Source organism: Sphaeramia orbicularis, chromosome 7, assembly GCF_902148855.1.
Source record: "Sphaeramia orbicularis chromosome 7, fSphaOr1.1, whole genome shotgun sequence".
NCBI classification, from domain to species: domain Eukaryota; kingdom Metazoa; phylum Chordata; class Actinopteri; order Kurtiformes; family Apogonidae; genus Sphaeramia; species Sphaeramia orbicularis.
In genome coordinates, this window is record NC_043963.1 from 26,073,086 (window position 1) to 26,100,949 (window position 27,864).

General features: G+C 37.5%; 2 protein-coding genes across 6 annotated transcripts; both read right to left on the reverse strand.

The window, feature by feature from the left end:
- Positions 1 to 64: 64 nt before the first annotated feature.
- Positions 65 to 27,791, reverse strand: LOC115422544 (protein phosphatase 1 regulatory subunit 12B-like). Of its 5 annotated transcripts, XM_030138912.1 has the most exons (10): positions 27,780 to 27,791; positions 24,256 to 24,260; positions 17,445 to 17,450; positions 14,518 to 15,056; positions 9,933 to 9,949; positions 9,685 to 9,814; positions 7,328 to 7,432; positions 7,091 to 7,141; positions 6,878 to 6,928; positions 65 to 2,365 (listed from the first exon to the last, which is right to left on the reverse strand). In XM_030138912.1, the coding sequence occupies exons 4-10, from the start codon at positions 14,617 to 14,619 to the stop codon at positions 2,279 to 2,281; spliced, it is 543 nt and encodes a 180-aa protein (XP_029994772.1). In that variant the 5' UTR covers positions 14,620 to 15,056; positions 17,445 to 17,450; positions 24,256 to 24,260; positions 27,780 to 27,791; the 3' UTR covers positions 65 to 2,278. The 5 variants fall into 5 exon arrangements, with proteins under 5 accessions (XP_029994772.1, XP_029994771.1, XP_029994774.1 ...); XM_030138911.1 differs by lacking the exons at positions 17,445 to 17,450; positions 24,256 to 24,260; positions 27,780 to 27,791 and adding an exon at positions 27,410 to 27,421 and having other exon boundaries at positions 14,518 to 15,117; XM_030138914.1 differs by lacking the exons at positions 17,445 to 17,450; positions 24,256 to 24,260; positions 27,780 to 27,791 and adding an exon at positions 5,440 to 5,507 and having other exon boundaries at positions 14,518 to 15,183.
- On the reverse strand, positions 19,357 to 26,023 carry LOC115422450 (protein phosphatase 1 regulatory subunit 12A-like). The gene is made up of 6 exons (XM_030138806.1): positions 25,949 to 26,023; positions 20,857 to 20,947; positions 20,570 to 20,770; positions 20,342 to 20,462; positions 20,113 to 20,243; positions 19,357 to 19,398 (listed from the first exon to the last, which is right to left on the reverse strand). Exons 1-6 carry the CDS (start codon positions 25,966 to 25,968, stop codon positions 19,357 to 19,359), a joined length of 606 nt encoding a protein of 201 aa, XP_029994666.1. The 5' UTR covers positions 25,969 to 26,023.
- Positions 27,792 to 27,864: the final 73 nt, after the last annotated feature.

Sequence of the window (27,864 nt, forward strand, 5' to 3'; positions counted from 1 at the left end):
GTATGAGATGGTGCATAAGCATCCACTGTGTTGGCTGATTGATATTGTCACTCACAGAAACATCTTCATCCCTTTACAGTTTATTAAGCAAAGTGAGGAAACCAGTATGTGCATATTAGACAAACATTCAACACATAATATACTGCATAGTTCAATGTATCTACAACACTGGTAGACACACGTCTTAAACAGGCACATACTGCGTTTTGTTTTATTTGGGTAAACTGGTTTAAAGGATGTGACCAAAGATAACACTGGTATTACAACATGCTGAGCTAAATGGACTCTGAAGTCACTATGCTTTTTAACCCATAAAGATCCAAAAAACCACTGTAGACCAAAAGCATCTACTGATATGAAATGTTTAATAACTGCTGATCCACTAATCCTATCAATCCATGTAAATAATTGGTTTAAAATAGTTTGTCATCTTTTCATGTTCATCAGATATTCGTTCAGAGGCTCCATAGTGAACAGTGAAACACAGTCATCCTCTACAACATTGATTCATCAGGAGTTTTACAAATAACACTGAATAGACACACTGGTTTTTATTCAGTTAACGATAGATTTGCTAGTCACTTTTCTTCAGTTTTCTCTGTTTTGATAAAATAACCTTTGAATTTACTCTGAGTTTTAATGAACATCTACATGGCCTGTAAATTAAATATAGGAAAATACATGATTTACAGTGGAAAAAATGCAAAATAAAGAGGATAATATTACAATAAATGGGGATAAATCACTTAAGGGTTAAATAGAGAAGTAGCTCTGGATCTTTATGGGTTAAAGAGAAACAAACACTGCAACCTTTGGTTAACATATACGTCAAGTAAAGAGAAGACAGATACCGAAATCATTCACTAGAGAGGAGAAAAGCAAGATAATGGCACCTTTGGTTTGTTCAGTAAGAAACAGCGATATGGTGAAGAACCTCTCATACAGTATTTCTTTCACTATAGCACCTAAAGACATTAAAAATACATATATACCCTCCAAGTAGTAAACACACTGTATATATAAAATAACACCAGAAAATGTAGCGTCTAAAATGACCACTGCTGACATCTACCATAACGGGGTTTGTTTTACAAGGCTGTTACCATTTTGCATTTTTTTTCCACCAGTATCAGAATAAAACATGGATATGAGTGGAATGGAGCTTTAGATTGTGCTTCTTTAATATCACATTGAAGGTGAAAATGTCAGCAGTGAATTGCAAAGAATCTGCTTAAATGGATTATTTTTGTATTTGTGTTTTCATCACTTGACGTAAAGCAGGTCAGCCAAAGTTAAGAGTGTATTCCTTTTAGAATAAAAGTTGTCAACGATTATAAAGATTCAAACTAAGAAATGCATAAATAAATAAATATATCTCTATTATGAAAAAAAAACATCATAGCACATCTTTAACTCACTCTCACCTCTAATATCGATTTTAACATATAACTGAAGCTATACCATGAAAAAAAACTGTGAAGGACTTATAAGGAGAAAGATGAAACATGCCGACTGAACCAAAGATATGAGCATGAGAATAAGACAGACACCATATCTGATTCACTGCCTTTAAAGGGCTAAAATACAATCCCTTTGAGAAACAGTGAAGAAACCAAAACAACAAACTAGAAAATATATCATTTTGAGGTGTTAAATTAAAAAAACAGTTAGGATTTTGACAGGTTTGCATAAGGGACTGGATCTACAGATGAGCAAATACATCAGCCTCATCATCATATAGTTCATCTTGTGATCTCATTGTTAGCTTTCTACTTGTTTTACAGTTTACATAACCAGGAACTATTCATCTATGTCCACTGCAGATTTTTTTTCTTACTCCTGGGTCCCACTTTTCTCTGTAAATATTTCAAATTTTAATGACAAAGGCTTGTTTCTTATGAATGGTGTTGCAAAAATTGTGATATCTACTGTAAATGTGAAGTGTTGGTATAATATTAATTACAATATCTTCATGCAAACCTCTTGATTTATTTAAACCAGGCCTTGTCTTTAAGTCTGTACAGCTGGTCCCTATTATGCACCAGAGAAGGGGAAAAAATATGTAGAATCAATTGCAGCCTTGGTGAAATTTGACCAAAACTTCAGCATTTCTCTTTGGATCTTGACATGGAAGTTTTTTCGGCGCTGTCGCCAAAATGGCCCATCGCAGTATAACTCGGGGAAGAGTGTGACATCTTGGATAATTATACTGCCATTTTGGGTTTGGAACATCCACAGACACACAACAGAAGCTTCAGGTTGTGACTCAGACATCTTTTCATTTGGACAGTTTGCTGATGACACGAATGAGAGCACCGTTCTCATCCTTTAGCCTCTGGTTGTCTGACTTGAGCTCTGTTAAGACCTGGGACAGCAGAAAAAAAAATTTAAAAAAAGAGATTTATTAGTATTTATTTAATCACAAATCACACTGTGGATTTTTACATGGTTTGTCATTTCAAGCAGCACCAAGAACATCCACTTTTATAATAAAGTATCCTTAATCATTACTCACAAGTGGACTAAAAGCCGCCTTTTGACAGAGTCTGGGCTGAGCAATAAAGACATGCTTTATAATAACTGATCATGCAAGGAAAAACGTGACTTTTCCGGTATGTTCTGCGTGTGAAAAGTGAGAGCGAAACAGAGAGGGTCAATTTCCCAAATCTGGGTCATGTCTCTCATGAGGAGCATCAACTAAAAATATCCACCCTCTTTGTCAAAGTATTTCCCCTCTGCTAGAGACAAACAATAACCTTCTGCTCTGGTGGTGACACATTACCCAAACTGGTGGATGAGCAAAGCCACGATCACGGCCATGACTGGTAGCAGACTATGTGAGAGGCCTGTTATATTATATTTTCTCTCTTTTCCACTGTCATTCTTCTTGGTTTTTATGTATATCTATTATAATTATATACATATATTCCTTCTTTGGGTGTTTAAAGTTGAATCCCCCCTAGTGGCAACTGACATTTTGATGGCCAATGGGCTCTTAAATTTCATTTCTTTGGAACATTGACTAGAACAGCTATTTTCTTGGCAACAAATTCTCATTGATTACACAGCACATTACACTGGGCCTGCATTTATTTCACTGCTGCTGCAAGATCAAAAACTCTTGCTTTTATGTTGAATGGGACTTTGCTGTAAGAGGTTTATCTTAAACAGGAGGATGAAAGTATCTCCTGATATGATTACATTATGTTATGTAAACCCTCATGCATTATGAATGCAACTGAAAATATCTTCAAAAGAGGAAGAGTGAGGGGTCAGCAGGTATACCCTCTGAAAGGAGGTTAAAAGAGTGCAGAGGAAGATGGGACGCAGTGTAAGGGGAGTGGGTATCAGGAGGAGGGTGCAGGACCTGCCTGAGAGGAACACAGCAGAGGACGAGGCACCAGAAGGACAGAGGAGTGTAGAAGTTATGAGGCTGAGGAAGGCGAGAGGAGGAGGAAGAGGAGGAGGAGGAGGAGGAAGGGACAAAAGGAAGACGGACGACATCAGAGGATCAGAGGTCCTCTGTCTCCGGCATGGAGGCCGTCTCAGAGAGGCGGGTGAGGACGCGCAGCATGGCTCTATTCTCAGCCAGGAGACACTCGTTCACCCTCCGCAAGGTCTGGACCTGAGCCAGAGCAGGGAAAGCCTGCACAGAGGAGCACAGAAATACAGAGAGGGGGGGGGGACACAGAGAGCATGCAGGGAGGCAGGCCATATGCAAAGAGAAAAACACATCCAGAGACGCTGTGTACTGGTCCACTCATACTGGCATGCACCCACACACCTACTCAGAAAACAAAGAACAACAACAGACCTAAGGGACCTTTCAGCAACATTTATACAATAAAGATCACAGGGAGATACTGAGAAGGAATAGAGCTGCAGGAAGCAAAGCAAATATAGCCTTGGGTTTGTGCTCCCTCAACCTGAGTCATATGTGAAGAGAAATGAGGTGTTGAAGCGTTTTTATGTGAAGAGACATCTGAAGTGTTCAAAAAGACAGAAAAATTTAAATATGAAAATTCTGAATGGCAAAAATTCTTGTGTTTCAGATTTTGAATAAATTCTGGGCACTTAAAAGGAATTGAAATGAATCATCTTGGCCTGGCTTTTTGAGGTCAGCCCCAGTGTGGTTCAGCAGAGATGACTGTGGTTTTGATGGTATTACTGGGGTTAAACCGCAGAACACACACACCCTCACATATGTAAATAGAGCCCTTTTTAGTTTTTCATCCTACGCAAACATGAGTTTCTGTAAGGGCATATGGCCAAGTATGAGGTATAAGGACCAAAACTCAATTTGCAGCTAGCCAGTGTAGCAATTCATGCATATAAAGCCGTCTTGGTTTTGGATAAAACAATGAAACAGGGAACCTCTTGGTTTCTGGAGTGGTGCCCTTGGCAACAGCAGAGAAGAGTGTGTGAGGTGAGAATGCATAATTTCCAGTGTCCCTTATCAGGCTCTGTTCTAATGAACTCTGTGATATTAAAGCTGATTTAGCTACACTTTTTTTTGTCCTACAGATATTTCTACACGGTCTTCTAAGTAAGGAATAATTTAGCTTTTCTATTAAAAATGTACGTATCCTGATATTAGTGCAGGTGTAAATTTTCAGAGAAATAAAGTTAAAATGGTGTCAGAAAGATATGAAACCCAGCCCAGTCAGTTACAAAATGACAAAGTCTGAGGACCAGCAACTCTTATCCTCCTGAGCCCCAGCAATGCATTTTTGTCCTCTGTAGGGGACAAAAGTTTCACAGTTTTACATAAATAAATAAATAAATAAATAAATAAATGCTGTCCATTGTGAAGGACATTCCATTAAAAAGTAAATAAATACAAATACTATTAAAAAGTGTAAGTTTGAAATGTTTGAAAAAAGTGTTGAATTATGCAGTTTCCAATCAAGACAACTGTTTAATGTAAAAATGCTAAAACTTTCAGTCTCAGGAGGATATTTAGTTCAAGACACTATTGGTGATGGATGATGAAGACAAATAAGCCTAATACAACGATGTACAGAGAAAAGGAAAATCACAGCTTCTGTAGTTTTAACAGTCAATAACATCTATAATCACAGCACAAATTTCAATGCCTATGGTTTTTTGTAATGTTTGCTCAACAATGTCTTCAAATAAAGGTTTAACATGGTGCATTTATTTTTTTGCAGAAGGTGACACAGACTGGTAATGACAGAATAGCTCCCCCTTGTGCACAATTTGTACATTGCTACCATCAGTTGCTTGTTGAAAAGCAAAAATATAGTGTCTCTGCAGCAAAAAAAGAAAGAAAAAAGAACTATTTGTATATGTGAGTGGATATTGTGATCTGGATCGTCCGTGTCACGCGTGTAAACATGCCCTCGACTGTGACAGAACAGAACGTGTGATGTGACAGGCAGGTGCCAAACACTCCTCTTCATCATCGTGACCACTCACCATCCCCCCTCCCCTGAGGCAGCCTGACCTCAGGGCTGGTACCCACAGCGAAACCGCAGTGGGGGGTCCTGCTGAGGGAACCACGACAACATGGAGGTCAAACATATGTTGCCGGTGTGTCACTGCTGTACGTGTCCTAAAATGACCTAGTTTGTGAGCAGTTGGAGCCATCAGTCGGTTTGTTTGTTTTTTTCCTCTTGTGCAGTAGAACAGGACCTTAGTCATTTGTCATGTGTTATACTGCAATCTTACTGTGATACATCTATCCTTACACAAAGCACATACAGACTCCACTGCAGGGCACACACTGCAAAAATCTAAATCTTACCAAGTGTATTTTTCTCATTTCTAGTCAAAATATCTCATCACACTTAAAATAAGACATAATCACCTAAAGAGTAACTTTTCAGTGAGATATAAGAACTTATTTGTAGACGATAGATTTTGAAAATCTTAAGAATTCAAGAAATCTTACCAAGATCATTTTCACTTGTTCCATTGGCAGATTTTTTTTTTTTTTTTTGCTTAATTCAAGATTTTATTTGCTTAAAGGTGGGGTAGGAGATGTTTTCCTGGAGCATTTTTAACTATATTGCTTAAAATCCCTTTCACACCCTAATTACAAACAATTAATTACATGCTCAATTAAATGTTCCATTGGCAAATTTCTTTTGTTTAATTCAATTCAATTTTTTGGCTTGAATTAAGGCAAAAAAATCTGCTGAGTGAAAATTATCTTGGTAAGATTTTTTTAATTAAGATTTTCAAGATCTATTGTCGAAAAATAAGTTCTTATATCTCACTGAAAAGTTACTCTTTAGGTGATTATGTCTTATTTTAAGTGTGATGAGATATTTTGACAAGAAATGAGAAAAATACACTTGGTAAGATTTAGATTTTTGCAGTGCATCTGCTCAGGCCTGAAATCTGTCCCTTGGCTTCTTTGTGAAGCAGAATACACACGGTGCAGTGCGGGAATGTCTCACTAAAGCAGGTCTTTTGCTCTTGGTCCGGGCTTGGTATTCAGCTGGAACTAGGTCACAATGTTCACCCCAACAGTGGGATAAGTGGAGCAGGGGAGCAGAGGCACAGGCTCCTCCTTAGCCTGGCAGAAAGTGGCCCAGCCGAACACTGTGGGTAATGAGCCTGAAGCATTAACCTTCCCTCTCCTTGACTCGAGGCCCACCTGGCTCACCACAACTCTGTAGTGTGTTATACAGTATGTGCTTCTGCTCCGTGAAAATGCTTTAGGCGTGCTCAATTTAGCATGGGTGAGAGGGGCTTGGCTGGAGGTGTGTGTATCTTCAAGGGCTGTTTGTATTATTATAGTGTTAAGATTAAAAAAAAAAAAGTCACAGAGATAAATGAAGCACATGTATGAGACAAAGTAGATGGCATTTAAACTGAGGATGCACCATTTATTTTCACATGGACTGACCTTTAATTCTTCCTCCATGTCTGAGACTCTTTTTTCAAGAGCTTGTTTTTCCTGTAAAGACATAAGAAAATATAGTCCTGCAGAAACCCAAACATTAAAACACATCTAAAACACTCAGGAAAATTAAAAATCACCAAGACAAAAATAGGCATTCCTCTGTCTTAGTGGAGCAAAACAGCAAATAAAATACCAAAATTCTGCCAAGATACGTACCCTCTTTTCCGATTCAAGTACTGTAGATCTCTCTGATATCCTGTCCTGTCTCTAAAACACAGAATAGTGCTGTTATTGTAAACTACTGGGAGAAAACATCTTAAGAATGTAATATATTAATAAACATGATTTCAGTGAGTACTCATCCTTGACCTTCATCCCACTAATTTCCTGTTTTTCAGATGTCAAAGCTGTGAAGATGATGCCATGAGAAGAGAATTTAATTTGCTGTTTTACCTGAGTGACTTTCTCCAGCTGGGAGCGTAACTTGGCTAGCTCTTGTTTGCTGTCCTTTAACCTTGTCTTAAGCTTTTCATTCTCATGTAAAGCCTCCTCGTACATCTGAAAACATAGAAAATTAATATCAACAGATCCCATCTTGGATCAATTTTTTACCTTGCAATGATCAGCAAATATTGTAGGGTAAGACCATGCAAAACAACTACAAAGGAGCAACAGGGAGCCTATTGCATTGGTTAAAAGTAGATTGGAATTTTTTATTTAACCCATAAAGACCCACTTTTGAGTCAGTTCCCAAATTATTATTTTTTCTCTTTATTTAACCTTTCTTAAGTGCTTTATCACCATTTATCATATTATCCTCTCTATTTTGCATATTTCAGTGAAAATCAGGTATTTTCCTATATTTAATTTACTAATCATGCAGTTTAATCATCATGCTGAGATTACATTTGAGGATTATTACAACAAAGAGAGAAAACTGAAGAAAAAGTGACTTTTTCAGTAAAATCTATCATTAACTGAACATAAACCCAGTGTTTCCATCCACTGATATTTATCAAACTCCATGGGTTTTACTGGTGAATCAATGTTGTAGAAGATGACGGTGTTTCCATGTTCACTGCGGAGCCACTAAACGTCCAGATGGGTCATATCTGATGACCATGAAAAGATAAACTGCATTTTACACCAATTATTTACATGTATTGATAGGATTAGTGGATCAGCTGATATTAAACATTTACATTAGTAGATGCTCATCTTCAAGATCTTCAGATTCGTTTTTTTATTTTCAGTTCAGTTTTAGTAAGTTTAGTAGGCCATTTTTATGTTTACTTTCCAATTGTATAAGTTGCATTAACATAATTGTATTTATTTAGTTTCGATTTTTATGAAAAGAAATAGAAGGAAAGCCTTGAGTTTTAGAAGGTGAGGAAGGAAGAATGAAAAAAAAACATCAAATAAAATTTACAAAACTTATTTACCCTTGTACACCTTAAAGCTACAATTCCATACAGTTTTAATCCGTTAGGCCTTGTTCCTTGTATTTTTTTTAGTTTTCATGACCTTGAAAACTAGCCAACAGATAGCCACAAAAACATACTTTTGGTTTAGTGAAAATTAGATTGTGAAACATTATGTGGGTCCAACGAAAACACCTGCAAATTATTTATTTATTTTATTACACTACCTCATCAGTATTTTATAACTTATTTTATCTCAGGTGTTTTTTTTTTTTAACTACATGTGTTTTTAGTGTTGACCCTGCATCGTCATTTCATTCTGCAGTGCATCTTTTGATGTAATTTGCCAAATGGCAGTAACGTGATCTGAAGTCTGAAGAAAATATAAGATTCAAAGATTCTTTATTGTCAAGTCACTAAATCAGGGATGTCAAACTCATTTTAGTTCAGGGGCCACATTCAGCTAAATTTGATCTGAAGTGGGCCGAACCAGTAAAATAATAACATAATAATATATAAATAATGTCAACTCCAAACTTTTATCTGTTTTAGAGCGAAAAAAGTAAATTTACATTATGAAAAGGTTTCCATCTACAAACTATCCTTTCAAAAGATGTGAATAACATGAACAAACTGAAAAAATAAGTGTAATTTTAACAATATTATGCCTCAGTTTAACATTTACACATGTACATCATAACTTAAAATATTTAGTAACAGGCAGAATCTTGTTAAAATTTTACTTATTTCTCTTAAGACATTTCAGGTTGTTCATATTTGTTCAGGTAATTTACATTTTTTGTGAAATTATATTGTGTTTTAGTGTAAATACATGAAAATATTTACATTTACAAAGAGAAACATTTGGAGTTGTCATTATTTATATGTTATTATGATAGTATTTTACTGAATCCTGCCCACTTGAGATTGAATTTGTCTGAATGTGGAACCTGAACTAAAAGGATATAATTAATATTCGTTACTATCTTAGTGTAATTTTTGCATTTCACAAATTCATCCCAAGGGCTGGACTGGACCCTTTGGTGGGCCAGATTTGGCCCCCGGGCCGCATGTTTGACACCTGTGCACTAAATGTACAGGACATACAGAGAGTTGAAATACTGTTTCTCTCTCACCTTGTTAAATGCCATACATTTAAATAAAAGAGAATAAAAGAGGCAATATAGGATAAGAAATATGAATAAATAAAGTGTACATTTTCAGCCTATTTAACCTCCTCACTCCTCATTTCCGTTCATTGTGTGTACTGTCTGTGATAGTAGCGTCATAATCTCTTTGTGGTGTGTGTATTTAGGTAAAATCTCTACTAAAAACATTTAAACCTTTTAGTTTACTGTAATAACCATACATAGCTATGTTTGTTTGTACCTTCTTATAGTCTTTGGTGGAGGTGTCTGGCTCTTGTCTGTTCAGAGCCGCCAGCCTCGTCTCCCTCCTTGTATACGAGCTGGTTCGACCCAGTGGTTTGTCAGTTGCAGTTTCTCCACTTGAGTCATATCTGAGGGCAACACGTTTCATATTCACTGAACAATGCCACTTTATTTAGGCCACTTATTTTTGATTTTTTTTCAGTAAATGCTTTAGGAGGAAAAAAAAAAAAAAAGCTAAATCCTTACCTTGACAGTCTATCATGCTGAAAAAAATAAGAAAGAAAAGAAAAACACGTTAGGATGTTCACTCAGCACCACAGGTAAAGGAAAGGCAGTGTGAAAAAAACATGATCTGTCATTGTTAGTTCCAGATTTATTTGCTTGATAAGAACTAACAGAGGCTTAGCAGTGAGATATTTTCCATTTTGAGAGAACAGGGAACAAAACTAAGCCTCACAGTGAATTATCACAGTGTGCTCAGAGGAGTCCCAGAGGGAAGAAGAGCATGCAGAAGTGAGATATAATTCACCCCAACACTGTACTGACAGGGTTCACACAGGTCATACTTCCCCCGTGAGCTGTTTAATCTTTTAGCTTAGGCGTCTGCCACGTAAATGCCTGCCCTATAAAGACGACATCATGACATCAGAAGCTAAATATCCCCTGTGTGATGGGTTGTCGCCTGACCTCCGAGAAGCGACTGATAGCAGACTGTCCTGGCAGGTTTGTTTTGCTATGACTCGTCCAGTCTACATGGCTGCCAAATGGCCTGTTGTGATCGCAACGGATACTGTTTTGTTTCCATTTCACCAAGGAGTCTGGATATTAGGCCACAATCAGAGGAGCTGCATAGATATTTTTGTCTTTACTGATGTGGGTTTTTAATGCTGTGATAACCAACAGTGAACACAGGATATGACTGGTGAAAAATGTCTCTCCGTACAGACTTCCACAAAGAGTTGCTTCTCTCCCAAACAAATACAGTAGATAAGTCAGTGTTATCAGCTGATAAATGTGGCACAAGAGAGGATAATGTCATGGATATGTTTACGATGAGTCAGTGACTGAAAAAGAGAAGAAGCTGACATAATACCAGCTCAGACTTTACCATATTGTTGGCACACACTGCAAAAATAAAAATCTTACCAAGTGTATTTTTCTTATTTCTAGTCAAAATATCTCATCACACTTAAAATAAGACATAATCACCTAAAGCGTAACTTGTAAGTGAGATTTAAGAACTTATTTTTAGACCATAGATCTTGAAAATCTTATTTTAAGATAATTTTCACTTCTATTGGCAGATTTTGTTGCTTAATTCAAGATTTTTTTTGCTCAAAGGTGGGGTAGGAGATGTTTTCCTTGAGCATTTTTTACTATATTTCTTAAAATCTCCTTCATGCCCAGATTACAGCCAATTAATTAAATGCTTTAACACAAAAATAAAAAAAATTTCATCACCTGTGGAACGGACAGGACTGAAAAAACACCATCCAATCATTTTAACCGGCCCATCGAAATGATTGAACAGTGATATGTCTATCAAACTCAACTGCCATTTGCCCCTCCCCCCTCTGCGCGTACCCCTCTTCGTGCATTCTCAGAGGCTTGGAGCACTTGTTCTGGAAACAAAGCCAGAGCTAGAGCTTGGCTATATTAGCTATATTAGCATGGAAAGTTCACCGGCAAACTGTTTTGTCACTAACATAAATCGCCAGGGAATGCAACGTTAGCCAGATAGGTATGAACTGGGGCTGTTCTGTAAGAGCAGGGGTGTTGGAGGAGACTGAATAAGGTATGCATGGATCCAAGAGCCGAAGCCAAAGCCTGAGCTGAATTGTTACTGTGCAGCGCTCGTGAACCCTCAGGAACAAGCATTGTGCGTGCCAGTACTCTGGAGGTGTGGCTTTGGGGGGATATCTGAAGAAAAGGGTTTGGACTTTTGAATTGTGTATTTCCAAAATGTAGCTTGTTCGAACTGTTTTTCCAAGATCTCCTACCCTACCTTTAATTCAAGCAAAAAAAATCTGCCAATGGAACACATGAAAATTATCTTGGTAAGATTCCTTGAAAAAAGATTTTCAAGATCTATTGTCTAAAAATAAGTTCTTATATCTCACTTACTAGTTACTCTTAAGGTGATTATGTCTTATTTTAAGTGTGATGAGACATTTTGAAAAGAAATGAGAAGAATACACTTGGTAAGATTTTGATTTTTGCGGTGTGTGTCCTGCAATGCAGTGTACAGGTGCACGTACACATGTGCTTTGTGTAAGAATCCACATATCGCAGTTAGATTGTAGTATAACAGATGATGACACATGACTAAGGGCTTGTTGTACTGCACAAGAGAAAAAAAAAAAAAAAAAAAAAAAATCAAAAGATTTTGATTTTTGCAGTGCAGACAAGAAAACTTCTAAACTGAGAGATCTGGCTTGTAGTCTTGTAAAAGAAAGTGGACTGTAAATGCTTCTGTTTAGAAATACTTTGTTCTAAACTTCTTGTGTGGTTGTCTGAGCTATTAACAAGCAGATGTAGACAGCGATTAAAGCATGTGCTTTGGAGGAAAATTTATGCCCAAAGGAATGGCGTGCACAGTTATTCCTGCACACACATTTTGTAAAGATGGGAGATATTTCACGCAGCGTCAAAGGAGCTATTCCTCAGCAACTGTTTACACAACTGAGCTAGTGCTGCCTGTCCTTATGTGGTCATGTGCTTAAGCAGAGCAATCCAGGAAAAAACAGACCCCCGTGACCTCAGATGAAAAAGGGCCAAGGATGGAGCTCTTACTTATTTCAGTCTGTTCATGCAATAAGGTGGAGATCCTGCGATCAGATGTGGCATCCACTCATTAATCAAGTGGGATGATGGGACCTGTTTTTTTATGAATACATTTTCATTTAGTGTGCTTGTGGGGATGTGAACCGTAAAACAGCCCTTTGCCACAGTCTTTCAAGATTATTAGTCCCTGCATGCAAACCTATTTCACAGCAAAGGATTAGCAAATTGGTGAAATTACTTTCTTTAAAACTTAATTCCAATAAAAGCTGGTATGAGCCCAGTGGGGACGGAATGTGAATAATATTTAAAAATGAAGGAATCCCTACAGTATACAAGCTTATTATTACATGTATACTATTTCTGCTTCATAGAACTTTGAATCAATGCCAACCACTGAATCATGGCTTAAATTCTACTTCAGATGGCAGCTGCACCAATTTGATTCCCTTGTTAGGAAAAATAGAAAGAGTCAGAAGTGGCACATGGAGCTCAGTAAACTATTTGAGACTGAGCAGATGTGGGGGAGAGAATCAACCAGGGGAGAAAAACAACAGGGTGTCAAACTGATGGAAACATCCTTGCAGTGGGTGCATGCTCTGTAAACACAAGTACCTCTGGTTTAATGACTTGCCAGGACTAACAGCGTACACACCGAGCGGGGGCCGGGGGTACACATGTATGAGCTCACAGTTACAGTGGGGAGCAATACTGTTAACAGCAGCTACAAAACAGTGAATGCATAAGAGAATCCTTATCCTTCCTCTCACCTTTTTTTTTTTTTTTTTTTTTTTTTTTTTTACACCTTCAGAGCTGACTGGATTCTACAATAGGAAAATCTGAGCAAACTCATATGCACACACACACACACTCCCTCTAGGTCTTCATCCCAACTGCTGGAAGTGACAGACACAACCATAAAGGACGTTTCTTCCACATTCACTCACCTTTCCTCACTTCAGACACTCCTCCTCCTCTTATATTAACTCTTTTATCTCAGCCCTTCTGGCCACTGCTCACATTTTCCTGGTTATTCATCCTCATGAGCACACACTCACACTGCCTCACATCTGTCTTAAGAAAGGTCTCATCCAGACTCAAATGTGTTGCTGTTTATAATGTTTTTCCTGATGCTAACAGCTGTAGCACACATTATATTTTTACCAAAGAGGACCTAGCTCACGTCAAAACATTTTGACAAGTGCTAAAAATACTCCAACCTGATTCCACCCCCTTCTTGCGTCTTCTCTCCCATGAAAGCACTTGCCAATTCACATCGGGCTGACATCATGGAAAATTAATGCCAGAGTTTCACCATGGATACAGCGCAGAAAGACTGACAATTCTTGAGAAGATAGCAAAGTATGACAGCATCCACAGTTACTGGCAACTGGGCTATAAAGAGAGCATCTGTAGTCCTGCATGGGATCGTACCCACAACCGTGTCTTGTGAAGTAGACAGAATCATGCTGCCTATATGGTTTTCACTTGTTTCTGCCTCTTTAAACAGGCTGTCACACAGCTCAGTCTGATGCACTGACATAAACACAACGGAGCAAACAACGCCCAGGAGAATAAGCCACTTAGACAGAAAGAAATAACAGGAAATTGCAGAAGGAATGTTTCAGTCCAAAAGTCTTTTCCAGAAAGTTTGGTCAGAGTCTCAAAGCTTCAGAGCAAATATTACTTCAGAGGTAAACACATCATCAGAACTAGTTGTTTTGTATATTAATTTGAGTGGAAGTGCTTAAATATGACTTAAATAAGATATGAATCCTTAAAAAATTAAAAAAGAAAACAGATGTTTTTTTCATTTTTGTGCTAAATTAATTCAGCATAAAATTCTGTAAAACTCACAGCTACACATTTTTCAGTACAGTTACTTTAGAAACAATACAAATGGGAAAAACACTAACAAAACAGCATCTTACGTTAAAAATTGAAAATAAAGATGTGGAAATTGATGCATTATATTTGGAAACTGTACAGATGAGTAAATGACTCTCTTCTACCTGATTAAATCATTAAAAAAAAAAGTTTGTGGTCTTACTCTGTAGTTTTTGTCTGTGAGTGACGGAGAGGACGGTGGAGAATCTGTCACTGACTTCCTGGTGCGAGTCAGATCCTTGGAGCGTGGGTAGTAAGATGACATCTCCTCTTTCTACCCTGGACAGGCAGATCAACTTCTACTGTAACATTCACAGAGGCCACCAAATAACAGCTGCTCAGTTGCACAGATTCTCTCAAGCAAGAGTGACGCAGATGCCCATGACTGCGCTCCTGGGGAATCCTCAGCAACAACAGGTGGTTGTGTTTGTGTATATATATATGTGTGTGTGTGTATGCGTGTTTCAGTCCAGCTTTACACTCCCATGAGCTGGAGAGGACCGCAACCAAGTCTGGAAGGATTTCAGATTTCGGATCTCGTCTTCTTCAAAAGCTCAGATGGTAAAGCAAATAATCAGAGCAAAATGAAAAGATCAGCCAAACAAAATGATCCCTAAAGATGACTCAAAATGAGAAATAACTCCTTAACCAGAAAAACAAACAAATGATCATCGCTTGTCTTCACTCTGTCAACACTGCGCTCTCCAAAAGTCCAAAAGAAAGCAGCCAAGAAGGAAAAGTTTGTTCCCTGTGCTGCTTCTTCCTATGTTTCCCAAAGTTATAAACACTCGCTCCATCTCTCTCCCTCCCTCCTTCTCTCTCTTTCCTTCTTCTTTCCCTGCTTGGTCACCCTCCCAGTGCCTCTACCCCCACCCTCTGCTTCTCCCCTGCTCTCTTCAGCTTTGGCAGCTTTCTGTGGCAGCTTGCCAGGGGCTCTGCTATGGACGGACTCTGCACCGAGGGCTAAAATTGTCCACTGATGTGGACGGGGGATAAGGGGAGGTGGAGCCCAGAGCCAGGGGGTTGCAGCAGCTCATGTCCTGGAAGGTCAGCTGTACAGTATTAACTGAGGAGCCATCAACAACCGAGAGCTGTCAAGTAACTCCGTACACCCCACGGTGTGATGGAGAGGATATGCTGTGCTCTGAGTGTTACACGGTGTAAACACAAAGTACTTGTGCTGCATGATTCCCCCTCAAAAACTATTCACTGACTTCCCATTTAACCCATAAAGACCCAGCACTACTTTTATGCCAGTCCCCAAATGAAATTTTCTTCATATTTAACCTTTAAGGCAAGGTAAGGCAGATTTATTTGTATAGCACAATTCATACACAGGGCAATTCACAGTGCTTTACAAAAATGGAAAAGAGACAGGTTAAAAACACACAATTAATATTAAAACATAATCAATAAAATGTAAATAATAATCAATTAAAATAAAGTAAAAGAGAAGAGTGCAGATAGAACACTTTCAGTTGTTATATGCACAGCTGAACAGAGCTGTTTTCAGCCTGGACTTAAACATTGTCAGAGTAGAGGCCTGTCTCACATCATCAGGAAGACTGTTAAAGAGTTTAGCTGCATGGAACTGAAACGTAATTAAGTAATTTATCACCATTTATTTATAATGGTATCCTCTGTATTTAGTATTTTATCAGTATAAATAAGATAGTTTCCTGTATTTAATTCACTGATCATGTAGATGTTCATAAGAACTCAAAGTTGAGGGTTATTATATCAAAAATAGAGAAAACTACAGAAAAAGTGACTTATTTCAGTAAAATATATCAATAACACAAAACAAGTGTGTCCATCCACTGTCACTGATCCAACTCCATGAGTTTCACTGGTGAATCAATGTTGTAGAAGATGGTGTTTCTATATTCACTATGGAGCCTCTGAATGTCCAAATGGGTCATATCTGATAACCATGAGAAGATGACAAACTGCATTTTACACCAATTATTTACATGCTTTGATAAAATTAGTGGGTCAGCAGGTATTTTACATTTTAGATCAGTGGATGCTTTTGGTCTGTGATGGATGTTTGGGTCTTTATGGATTAAGGGTGATGTGGTTTTCACGCAACAACTGAAATACACCTACAATTATGAAATGAAACATCTGTAAACTGTCCAAGTCTTTTGTTCCCTCTCTGCTCAAAGTCACCTTATCTTAAACTGCTCTGCCCACCCGTACTTCTTCCCATAGTTTACATAATCTGACTCAGAGCTGTCTTCCTTTTATAGTGAGGTTTGCAGTACCTCGTTCTTCCTAAACTCTCTCATCTGTGCTCTGGGAACATAGAAATGAGTTATGAAAAGGCAGATATAAATAAAACAGCACAGCAGAAGGAGCAATATTGAAAGACAGAGAGAATATTAAAAAATAAACCTTAAAGGAAGGTCTGGGGCCTGTATCACAAACCAAGTTCTACATACCCAGGATATCTTTCCATTACTCTGCTCGACAAAGCCTAACAATCACAATCACGCTAAGTAATGTGACGCCAGTGATTATGAACTTCCTTTGTCAACCCAGGTTTTCTGAATTTAGTAATGAACACATTCACATAAAAGGGGCGGTGTTAACACCAGATGACCAATCACACACATGCACAGGTCTGGAGCCCCATAGTAGAGCCCCATATTTCTCACTAGAAGGACAAACTCTAATCTTAAACAAATGTGAGGAATTTAAAAATATAACAAAGACTAAAAGCAACACAGCTGCTGCAGCCAAAGTCAGAGTGGAAAGCAGGAAATATACCGTCCACTGTGTGAAAACACAACAACACGTCATTAAGGCAAGAGTGAATCTGACTCTAATTAACTATACACACACATTAAATTACTGCTGTTGACATGTAATATAATTGTGTTTAACATTTAAAGCTGTATTGTTTTAACTCAATACCACTGCTCTACTGTCTCGAAGCAAGTAATAAACTCAAAAACAGGATTCAGACCAGTAAGCTGACAGATATTATAAGATGAACAAGCTCAAGGCTGTAGAGCTTTAATTAGTGTTGTTTTTAAGATTTATTTTATCACTATAACCAAAGCCAAAGGGCTCAGATGATATAACTTTTGTCTCCCCAAGATAAACTCTGATATTCTCCACGGTATTTGATTTTTTTTTATTTTTATATCCGTCCACTGACGTTCTACTGAGGCATTTCCATTAGGAAACGCATTCATGTTTTTGATTCTCTTACTTAAATTTATTCTGCTAAAGAGAAGATTAGATGCAGTAAAAAGTAAACCACCTTTGTGAAACTGATAACCAAATCTTGAGTCTTAATTTTAACCCCATAAGATTAAAATGTGTTATATTTATTGACATCCAGTGGTGAAGTTAGACATAAGATGGAAAAATGAGGAACAGGAATTTGAAGTCTGTTGTGAGCGACTGCAGCAACATGGCGATCAGGATAAACTTTATTGTCATATACGAGAAATTTATTTTGGACAACCGTGCTACACGTTAATGCATTCACATTCAGACACATACAATAACAAAACACACTCAGTAATAAAATTTTGAAGTCAGCATAATCCCAACTATGTGTTACACCTAATCTATACATTGTACCTTCCCCTCCAAGATAAAATAAATAGAATAAATATAATTAATTGATACAACAAATTAATTTAAAAAGGTGGGAGTATGCATCATGGGAGTCTTCCTCTATATAAAAGACTCACTGAAATGTAATAAAAAGACAATAGTTCTTATTTTTACATGATTATCCTCTAATGACAGCACATTTTTTGGATACTATATTCCATTTCCAAACATCTACCTAAATCTAATATGATGGACCGTTAATCCTGCACCATTTTACCACCCATGTTATTAAACAGAGACTTTATAAGAATGTGATATTTAAGTTCAGTATTATATGTCCCTACATGCACGACATGCCTCTGTAAATTCTCTAAATATTAAATATTTCAGTTAGTGATCATACAGAGATACTCTTTTTCCTCTTCACCTGTATATTGAAGTATAAAAGGTTTGATTTAACCATGTCACATGATCATTGATGGACTCTGTAGACTTTTCCCCCTTTGCATTTTTAACACCGATTGCAGTTTTTCTTTATATAGCTACAGTATATTTGTAGAGTCAAGGATTAGCCTAAAAGGCCAGACAATGTGAGTCATAAATTGCACTGACAATGGAGACTTTTACAAAAACTGAAACACAGCTGGATCCCAAGCCTGATACTCAGCCTTAGTCTGACAGCTTTGCATTATGGGACAATACGCTCATGGATTACATTACAAAATTAATCAGCTACAGATATTTTTTTTCCATAGTTGTTTTAGCATTTGAGTTAAAGTGGCGAAGGGAGAATGACAGTCCACTAACTTAATCTAATGTCTTAATGCAGTCCCAAAGCAGCAGCCGAATTAGTAACAATAAAACTTGTCTCCATGTCTTCATTCATCAATTCTACTGTCATTCAGTGATTTAAAATGTAGCAGAACCTCTAAGCTTATGGCTCTGCACCTGTTTCTCTGAGGTGGAAAAGTAATGTGGAAAATCTGGTCAGATCATCAGGGACTCATGACCAGGGTGAGCTCTAGTGATGGGCTGCCTGTCATGCTTCTGATGAAACCTTGGTGCTCAGTATGATTATTACAGACAGATATAGTCCTCTCACTAATGCTAAGAGACTCTCATGTTACCAGCAGATTTCTGTTTCAGATTCCACCATAGAGAACAGCTGAGCTGGAGTCAGCTCAAAGACAAATCACTTTCCATTCATGCTGCTTGCAGCATCTGTATCACATGAGGAGCATTATTAATGTTTATGCCAACTCAGTCCTGTCAAAGACAACACTTGTTTTCCATATGAGGCTCATTTTATTCTCTCATCTTATTATTCATTGTGGCATCTATGCGTGCATATTGTGGGATTTTTAGAGGTATTACCTTGGCAGTTTTGCAAGAACTGCAATGTTGTACCCTCATGGACCATACTATGGTACTAAGGATTTGTGATGAGGTTCAGGGTCAGCGTTTTCACAAGCTGCACACAGGTGGAGGGGGCACAGTATCACTTATGAGGGTGAAAGAGAGAAGAAAGGCAATCCCTCTGAATCCAAGGATAAGACTAAGCAGCGTCTCAGTTTTGCCCAATATGGTATGGAATGCTGAGACACCTCAGCCATGTGATGTGAAGAAGCAAAGCGACTTAGATGGGAGAGGGGTGGGGGTGGGGGGTTAGTCCTCCTGGACTGTCTTTCTATGATATTAACCAGCTCTCTGAGTTAAAAGAAATCTCTGAACACATGCTTCACATCTATGGAAAACGATTGCAGTGCATCTTTAAGTATTGCATCAGAGATCAGAGCTAAGCTGCCTTTGAAGTAAACTTTGCTTTTGGGTGAGGAAGGAACAGGATGTGAATATGAAACAATGACAGTAATGAATATTGAATCATAGAGACCAATATAATTGTGTGGCGTCTGCCTCTTCTCTGAGCATTAGCAGATGAAGGGAAAGTACTTTCATAAATAAAACACAAATCACAAAGTACAGAAAAATCCTTTCTGTGTTAATATCTAATGTCATACATATGAGCCGTATAATTTTATCATAAATTAAAAATATGGATGTGTTAATGTTTGGCAGTTTGAATGATGTTCGTTCTCAGCAAGAAAAAAATCCTTTGGCTCCATCTTGTGGTATTAACTATAAATAACATATCTAATGAGTTGGCGTGATCATAAACTGAACATACCTCTGCACCACTGTGATCTGACTCTTCATCATCACAATAGTGTCGTCTCAGTTGCTGTTTTGTTACACAGGTCAGGTGTGCCGGGTCTTCAATAGGGTTCTGATTTTCATCCTTCCACCATCGCTCACCAGCTGGAATGAAAGTATTTATTTGCACTATATGGCTCTGTTAGCTAAAGCTGAAAATGGATAATGCCATGGATATGACACATAAAACATACTGTCCTGACCTATGAAGGAGTCATTGTTGATATTGGAAGAGTATGGAAGAACACACGATCCAATAGTAGATGAATGTGAAAAGCTTGGACACTCAAAAACTGTTTCTAACCTGGGTTCAGTGTTCCCCTGCTGCATGGAATGAGAATATTTAGAGAAAAAAATAAGCAACTGAGTTGTGCTGAGGAAAAAAAAAACAAATTCTGCTGATTTTTGAGTGACATGACACACATCCTCACCTTGTCGATTATGCAAAATTTGGAGCTATTCATCGTTGGTTCCACAGATTCTGTCAGGCTTATTTTGACTCTCCTGTCATCTGTCACACCTTTCCTGAGACAAGACCTGTCATCCAGAGAGTCTCCATCCTCTGGCTGTCTGTCTGGAGGAGACAAGCTGCTGGTCTTCTGAGCCTCTTTTAACTCTGTTAGCGTCACACCCTGCAGGAGACTCGTATAGCTTTATATCTGTTAGGTATCAAACACAATCCATTAAAAGTTCACCTTCTGTGTTGTCTGTCTGTTACCTGTGTTGACCTGCGGGTCTGTCTGGCGTGACGAGATTTCGCTTTCCTCTGAGACTCTGCCTCTTCATCACGGACTGGGGTGAGATACAGCCTGGGCCCAGAAAAATAGGTTAAACATCAATATTTCAAAGACAAAAAAGGGGGTGCTAAGGCAAGTGGAAGAAAGACAGCAACATTTAGAATGTGGTGAATGAAGAGAAAGCATTTACTACAGTCAGGTTTATTAGTATTTGGATTTTTAGTCAAATTTTGCTTCTTTACATAGCCAGTGTAATGAAAGTGTGGATTTTCAGCTTTTATTCAAGGATTTTAACAAAAAACACTGCATTGGACATTTAGGAATTACCATAAATTTTCCTTCCTATAGATCATATGTGGCAAACATATGGCCCGGGGGCCAAATCCAGCCCACCAAAGGGTCCAATCTGGCCCCTGGAATGAATTTGTGAAATGTAAAAGTTATACTGAAATTACACTGAAGATATTAAAAATCAAGGATATTAAAATAATTTTAGGTCAGTTCAATCTAAAATGGGTCAGACCAGTAAAATACTATCATAATAACCGATAAATAATGAAAACTGCAAATTTTTCTCTGTTTCAGTTTTTAAAAAGTTAAAATTGCACAAAAATGTTTAAATTTACAGACGAGCCTTTTACAAAAAATGGGAACAACATGAAATGTCTTAACAGTACTCTAATTTTACCAATGTCCTGCCTGTTACTAGATCCACTGTGATCTGTAAGTTGTAATGCGCATGTACAGGGGTTGGACAAAATAATGGAAACACCTTAAAAAATCAACAAAATATAATTTAATATGGTGTAGGTCCGCCTTTTGCGGCAATTACAGCCTCAATTCTCCGAGGTATTGATTCATACAACTTGTGAATTGTTTCCAAAGGAATTTTAAGCCATTCTTCAGTTAGAATACCCTCCAACTCTTTTAGAGACGATGGCGGTGGAAATCGACGTCTTACTTGAATCTCTAAAACTGACCATTAATGCTCAATAATGTTGAGGTCTGGGGACTGTGCCGGCCATACGAGATGCTCAGCTTCATTAGAATGTTCCTCATGCCATTCTTTAACAATTCTAGCTGTATGGATTGGGGCATTATCATCTTGAGGTGAAGGTGTTTCCATTATTTTGTCCAACCCCTGTATAAACTAAGGTGTAATATTGTTAAAATTGCACTTTTTTTTTTTTTTTAACAATTTGCAGGTTGTTCATATTTGATCATATTATATTCAAATACTGTTTGCAGATGCAAACATTTTCATTATGGAATGTGACTTTTTTTCCCCACACAAAAACATAGAAAAAACTTTGGAGTTGACATTATTTATAAATTGTTATCCTATTATTTATAATATTTTACTGGTCCGGCCCACTTTATAAAATATTAGGCTGTATGTGGCCCCTGAACTAAAATGAGTTTGACACCCCTGCTGTCGATGCTTTACCAGGTTTTTCCAACAGCTCCCTTCAGTTTCTGCTTGTCTGTGGGTTTTTATGCCCTCAGTTTAGTCTTCAATAACAGAAAAGCTGCTCTATTGGGTTGAGATCAAGAGACTGACTCAACCACTGACAAATATCCCATTTCTTTACCTTAAAAAGTTCTTGGGTTGTAGGTTCTGGGTCATTATCCATCTGCAATGTGAACTAGTGTCCTATTGTTCAGCATTTGTCTGAGTCTGTGCAGAGATGACAGTCCTGTATATTTCAGAATTCATCCTGTTACTTCTGTCAGTGGTCAGATCATCAACAAATACAAGTGATCCATTTCCACTGGTAGAAGTACATGCCCATGTCATAACACTGTCCACCATGTTGGACACATGACCAGAGGTGTCAAGTAACAAAGTACAAATACTTTACTGATTAAAGTAGAAATTTTGGTTGTCTATTCTTTACAGGAGTAATTATTTTTCAGCTGACTTTCATTTTCATGCAATTATCTATACTTTCTACACTTACTTTTTAGAAATAGCCTCATTACTCCTATTTCATTTCAGCTTGTTTTCATAGTTGCCATCATTTAAATTAAAAAAAAAAAAAAAAAACTATCCAGATAAATGGCACCATCTGAATAGAGTGAATTTGATTGTGGTTGGATGAAAAGTACAAACACATACCATTCCAACACCCTATTGGTTTGTACATGATCCATCGTACCTGACTTTTTGCACCATTCCAAAACTTATATTCAACTAGTCATCATATCTTCTGCTCCATGAAACACATGTTAATGCTCAGTAGGACATATATATGGTTCTTTAATACATCTGCATTGGATTAAAATGTGTTCATTTTCAATGGGCGTATATGTGCCTGAAACAGGTAGACTAGTGCATCCCAAATATTTCAACATTTACATTTTAATATAACATTATAGTCATTATGGCCTTTAGAAAAATGTTTTTTGGGGAGGTGGCCCCTGTGGCACCGCCTCAACTTTTGTCCTAATGGAATTTTTTTTCCCCTTTTATTTACTTTTACACTTTTGAAAACAGTACTTTTACACTTTTACTTGAGTTGCTAATTCACCTTTGACAGAAGTTTTTTTAAAACCCTAATATCTGTTCTATTCTATTCTATTCTATTCTATTCTATTCTATTCTATTCTATTCTATAATCTTGTTTTCATCAGTCTATAACTCTGCAGGCTTTTTTTTGCTGTTTTGTGGTCAGTTCTAATCTGTCCTTGCCGTTGTTGAATGTCACCAGTGGTTTGCACCTTATCATTAACCCTCTGTATTTACATTCATGAAGATATCTCTAGACTGTAGACTTTTAATGACCACACCTACCACTTCAAATGTTTTCTTGACTTGGCTGGATGTTGTACAAGTGTTTTTCTTCATCAACAAAAGAATTCTGCAATCATCCACTCCAGTTGTCTTCTGTGGTCTTGCAGATTTTTCACCAGTGGATTATGTCTTTTTAAAAATGCACCAAATGATAGATTTTGCCACTCCTAAATATTTTGCTATTTCTCTGACAGATTTATTTTGTTTTTTCTTTTGAATGACGGCCTCTTTCATTTGCTCTGACACCACTTTGGACCTCACATTGAATTAGAATCAACATCAGACATTTTATTTGCTTCATTTGTCATAGAATAACCATGAAACAGGCCACATCTGGACATGAACCTTTTTGTCAGTCACCTGCTTCAGAATACTAAACACCTTGTCATTCTCCAAATACTTAGGGACCTGACCTGACTGTATGTATTCTAATGTTCATGTTTTGGCCATGAGGTAATGGGATGGCTGTTACATCTTTATGTCTTTAAGGGTGAATATGAAACCATAGCCAACAGCAAATTAACTTTGCGCTTTTACAGGAAAGAGGTAAATGACTACACTGGCTCGGCCCTTACATAAATCTAACTGCCACTACAACTAAAATTTTACCATTTACCAAACAATACTTAAGAACAAAACCAAAACAAACCCCACCCCTGGCATGTATTGTAGCTTATTTTGGCATCACTTTACTTGATGTCATTATGTCTATGCACGTGCTGATGTCATCTTATCAATTGCCTCTATATATGTGCCAAGTGTGAAGTAAACTGAAACAAAATTGAAACAAAACACTTGATCAAGTACCTGCCTAGCAGGTTCAATGTGTGTTGCAATCACTCTGTCTGCAAAACAAATCTACCCACAGGTATAAATAAAGTAACCTTGAACACTGAACCTTGAAAATTAATGTTTTTATAGATATTTGAAATTTTGCCCATTACAAGTAAATGGGGGGTGGGGGGGTGATTTAAAAAAATTAATTAAAAAATTCTAACTTTGACCAACTTTTCCCAAAATATGACATCTATTCTGGGTCACTGGCAACCTATAAACCCAATTTGGTATGAATTCAACCAATAGTGTTGCTGCTACAGACTTTTGAAACTTCGCCCATTGTAAGTAAATGGGGGGGGGGGGGGGGGGGGGGGGGATTAGAAATTCATACAAAATTTGAACTTTGACCTACTGTTCCCAAAATGTAGTCATATCTATTCTGGGTCACTGGCAATCTATAAACCAAATTTGGTATGAATTCAACCAATAGTTTTGCTGCTACAGATGTTTGAAATTTCACCCTTTGTAAGTAAATGGGGGAGAAAAAAAAAAGAGAAATTCATAAAAAATGTGAACTTTGACCTACTGTTCCCAAAATGTAGTCATATCTATTCTGGGCCACTGGCAATCTATAAACCAAATTTGGTATGAATTCAACCAATAGTTTTGCTGTTAGGGTGTTAACAAACAAAGAAACAAACAAACCGAACCAAAAACAATACCCCTTACCTCCCCTTCGGGGGGCGGGGTAACCTAACATCATCAACAATGTGAAATTATAAAACCAAAGTGCTTTCTGCTGTAGGCTAAATGCTTTTGGATTGAAGATGCTTAATTTCCACTGGTAGGCTCAGACACAGAAAAAGCTGAACAAGCATCAGTAGGGAGGCTCATGTTTTACCCAGAGCTGCCTGCCCCTCCTCTCCTCTCCTCTGCTTGGCTTTTACTGTTATTGATCTCTGTGTTGAGGAACTACAGTGAATCCTGACTGAGAGTCAACGGGCTGGTCAGCAGGACACTACAGTGTAATCTGCAAGCATAGAATATGAGCTCCATGACTGCGCATTGTTCCATTCTATGAACTAGTACAGATATTATGTATACAAGAACCCTTTTTTTCTGCAGATCTAAACAGATACATAACATTAAACTGTTGCAAATACCATCATAAGTTAATGCTATCCGCCTACACTATGTATTAACAGTTAACTGCTAAAATGCTTCTGTTAAGCCACATAATAAACCCAGATTAATAATTAAAAAGCAAATATAGTTGCTTAGAATAATAGCCTGTAGTCTGTTATTACTTGTATATAAAAAAGTGGACGCTAATATTCATTCCCTAAATGAACAACCTCTGAAGTCCCATTACATCAGTTCAAAGGGCTCTGTAGTTGCTCCAAATGATAATGACAATGACGTTACTTTGCCAAAACTGAAGAAAGTCATTAAAATAAGAATCCAGGAATAGATAAGTATGACTCAGGCCCAGTGAAACTTACCTGGGAACAAACGCTTGCATGGTCCCAGTAGAAGGTCAGAGACTGAAGCACTGAGACACTGCAGCAGTGACGAGTGGGAGAGGCTGGACAAAGTGACTCTGAAACAGGCTAGAGGAGAGAGAGAGAGAGAGGGAGAGGATGGAGGGAGAGAGAGAGGGAGAGAGAGAGAGAGGGAGACTTCCTGGACGATGCACACATAATCAATTTAGACATCAGCAAAGACAGATGCAAGCAAGTCTATTTACACGTCCGCTCAGTTGAACGTTTAAGAAAAAAAACACATATTTGCCACTGAAAACTGAAGGTACATTTAAGCAAAAAACCCAAAACAGTTTGTAATTATTGTATCTGTCTATTAATGCTATACTTAAACCAGGTCAAAGCATGATAAAATAATCCTTTATTAGTCTCACACCAGGTAAATATATAGTGTTACAGCAGCAAAAAACATGAATGATAGTTACCGCAACAAAAATAAAACCAAAACAAACAAACAAAAAACCTCAAACAGGAATAAATAAATAAATAAATAAATAAATAAATAAATAAATAAATAAATAAATAAATAAAATATAAGCGCAGTAAATTCAGGGACTCAAAATGGTAAACATTGAACAAAATTAACTCAATCAAGAATAGTTTAAATACATAGAAATAATATAAATATGTTATACATACTAGACATACAGTATAATAATATAAGAAAAAAACTATTGCATGATGGGAGTACACAAAAAGTGAAATCCATTGCATTGATACTGAGCTGATTGTTTGATCAGATTACAGACCCTCAGCCCTTAGCTCATATGAACCATACTGACTAATTTTAGTAGTAATAGTTCCTTGACTTTTAGAATTTTGTCCCAGGATTAGGATTCAGCTGTTTTGCATTTACTAGTAGTGTGGTAAGTGGCACTGTTGGCAATGTGAACAGACATAGTGTGAACCTTATACACTGTTGTCCATAAAGTTGGAATGAAATATTTGTCTCTCTTCCCATGAAAATGAATGTGACAATGTGATTTATTCTTGATAGATAACCTGGTCAAAGGTGACTACTGTGTGGTGGCCATGGCTCAGGAGGTAGAGCAGCTCATCCGATAACTGAAGGGTAGGTGATTCAAATCCTGCTCTGTCCTTTTCAAGACACTTCACCCACCTTGCTCCAGTGTCACTCACACTGGTGTATGAATGTTTGATGGGTGGAGATGCTGTATAGTGTGAATTGGCAACCATACTTCTATCATAGTTTATCACCACCAGAGTGAGAATGTGTGAAGCGCTTTGGGTGCCTTGAAAAGTGCTGTAGAAATCAAATCCATTATTATTATTACTGATATGTATGCGTAGGATGCAAAGATGACTGTGTCTGAAAATCTAATTATTCCAACTTTATGGGGAACAGTGTATATATTATATAACGTCTTACATGAAAAAGGAACCTACAATGAGTCTAAATACCAAATCGGAAGAAACTGCTATGTTCCAAACTAAGCTCGGGGAAACTTATCAAATATGGCTGCTTTCAGATCAGTGAGAAATTGATCATGTCATTGTTATACAGCATGTGTTTGATTTTTCTTTGAAGAGCAATAATTGCCTTTATTTTTTTTAGAAAATGGCAATGCTTTATCAATATAGATGAATTCTTTAAAAAAAAAATTGCAGAATCTGGATGTGGACCATTTTCTTTTTAAATATATTTTTATGGCTTTTTTTTATTATTTTATTTTTTTTACAGAGATGGTGTAAAGACAAGAAAGATGTGAATAAAAAGGAGAGAGGGGGAGTGACATAAGGTAGAGGACATGGGGCATCAGACCCAGGTTACTGTGAAAAGGCCCTGGGTCACATGAGATGAACTTCAGCAGGTGAGACACCAGGGACAGACATACGGGACGGACCTACCTGGTGTA

What these genes read in the sequence shown, in the direction of transcription:
- LOC115422450 (XM_030138806.1), bottom strand. Translation starts at nt 25,968, where the DNA reads ATGCAAGCGTTTGTTCCCAG. An exon ending in ATGCAAGCGTTTGTTCCCAG is followed by an intron (nt 20,948 to 25,948) that starts GTAAGTTTCACT and finishes TTCTGGGCCCAG; the next exon opens with GCTGTATCTCACCCCAGTCC. An exon ending in CAACAATGACTCCTTCATAG is followed by an intron (nt 20,244 to 20,341) that starts GTCAGGACAGTA and finishes CTTTCATTCCAG; the next exon opens with CTGGTGAGCGATGGTGGAAG.
- LOC115422544 (XM_030138912.1), bottom strand. Translation starts at nt 14,619, where the DNA reads ATGTCATCTTACTACCCACGCTCCAAGGATCTGACTCGCACCAGGAAG. An exon ending in TACTTGAATCGGAAAAGAGG is followed by an intron (nt 6,929 to 7,090) that starts GTACGTATCTTG and finishes ATGTCTTTACAG; the next exon opens with GAAAAACAAGCTCTTGAAAA. An exon ending in ACATGGAGGAAGAATTAAAG is followed by an intron (nt 2,366 to 6,877) that starts GTCAGTCCATGT and finishes CTGCTGTCCCAG; the next exon opens with GTCTTAACAGAGCTCAAGTC.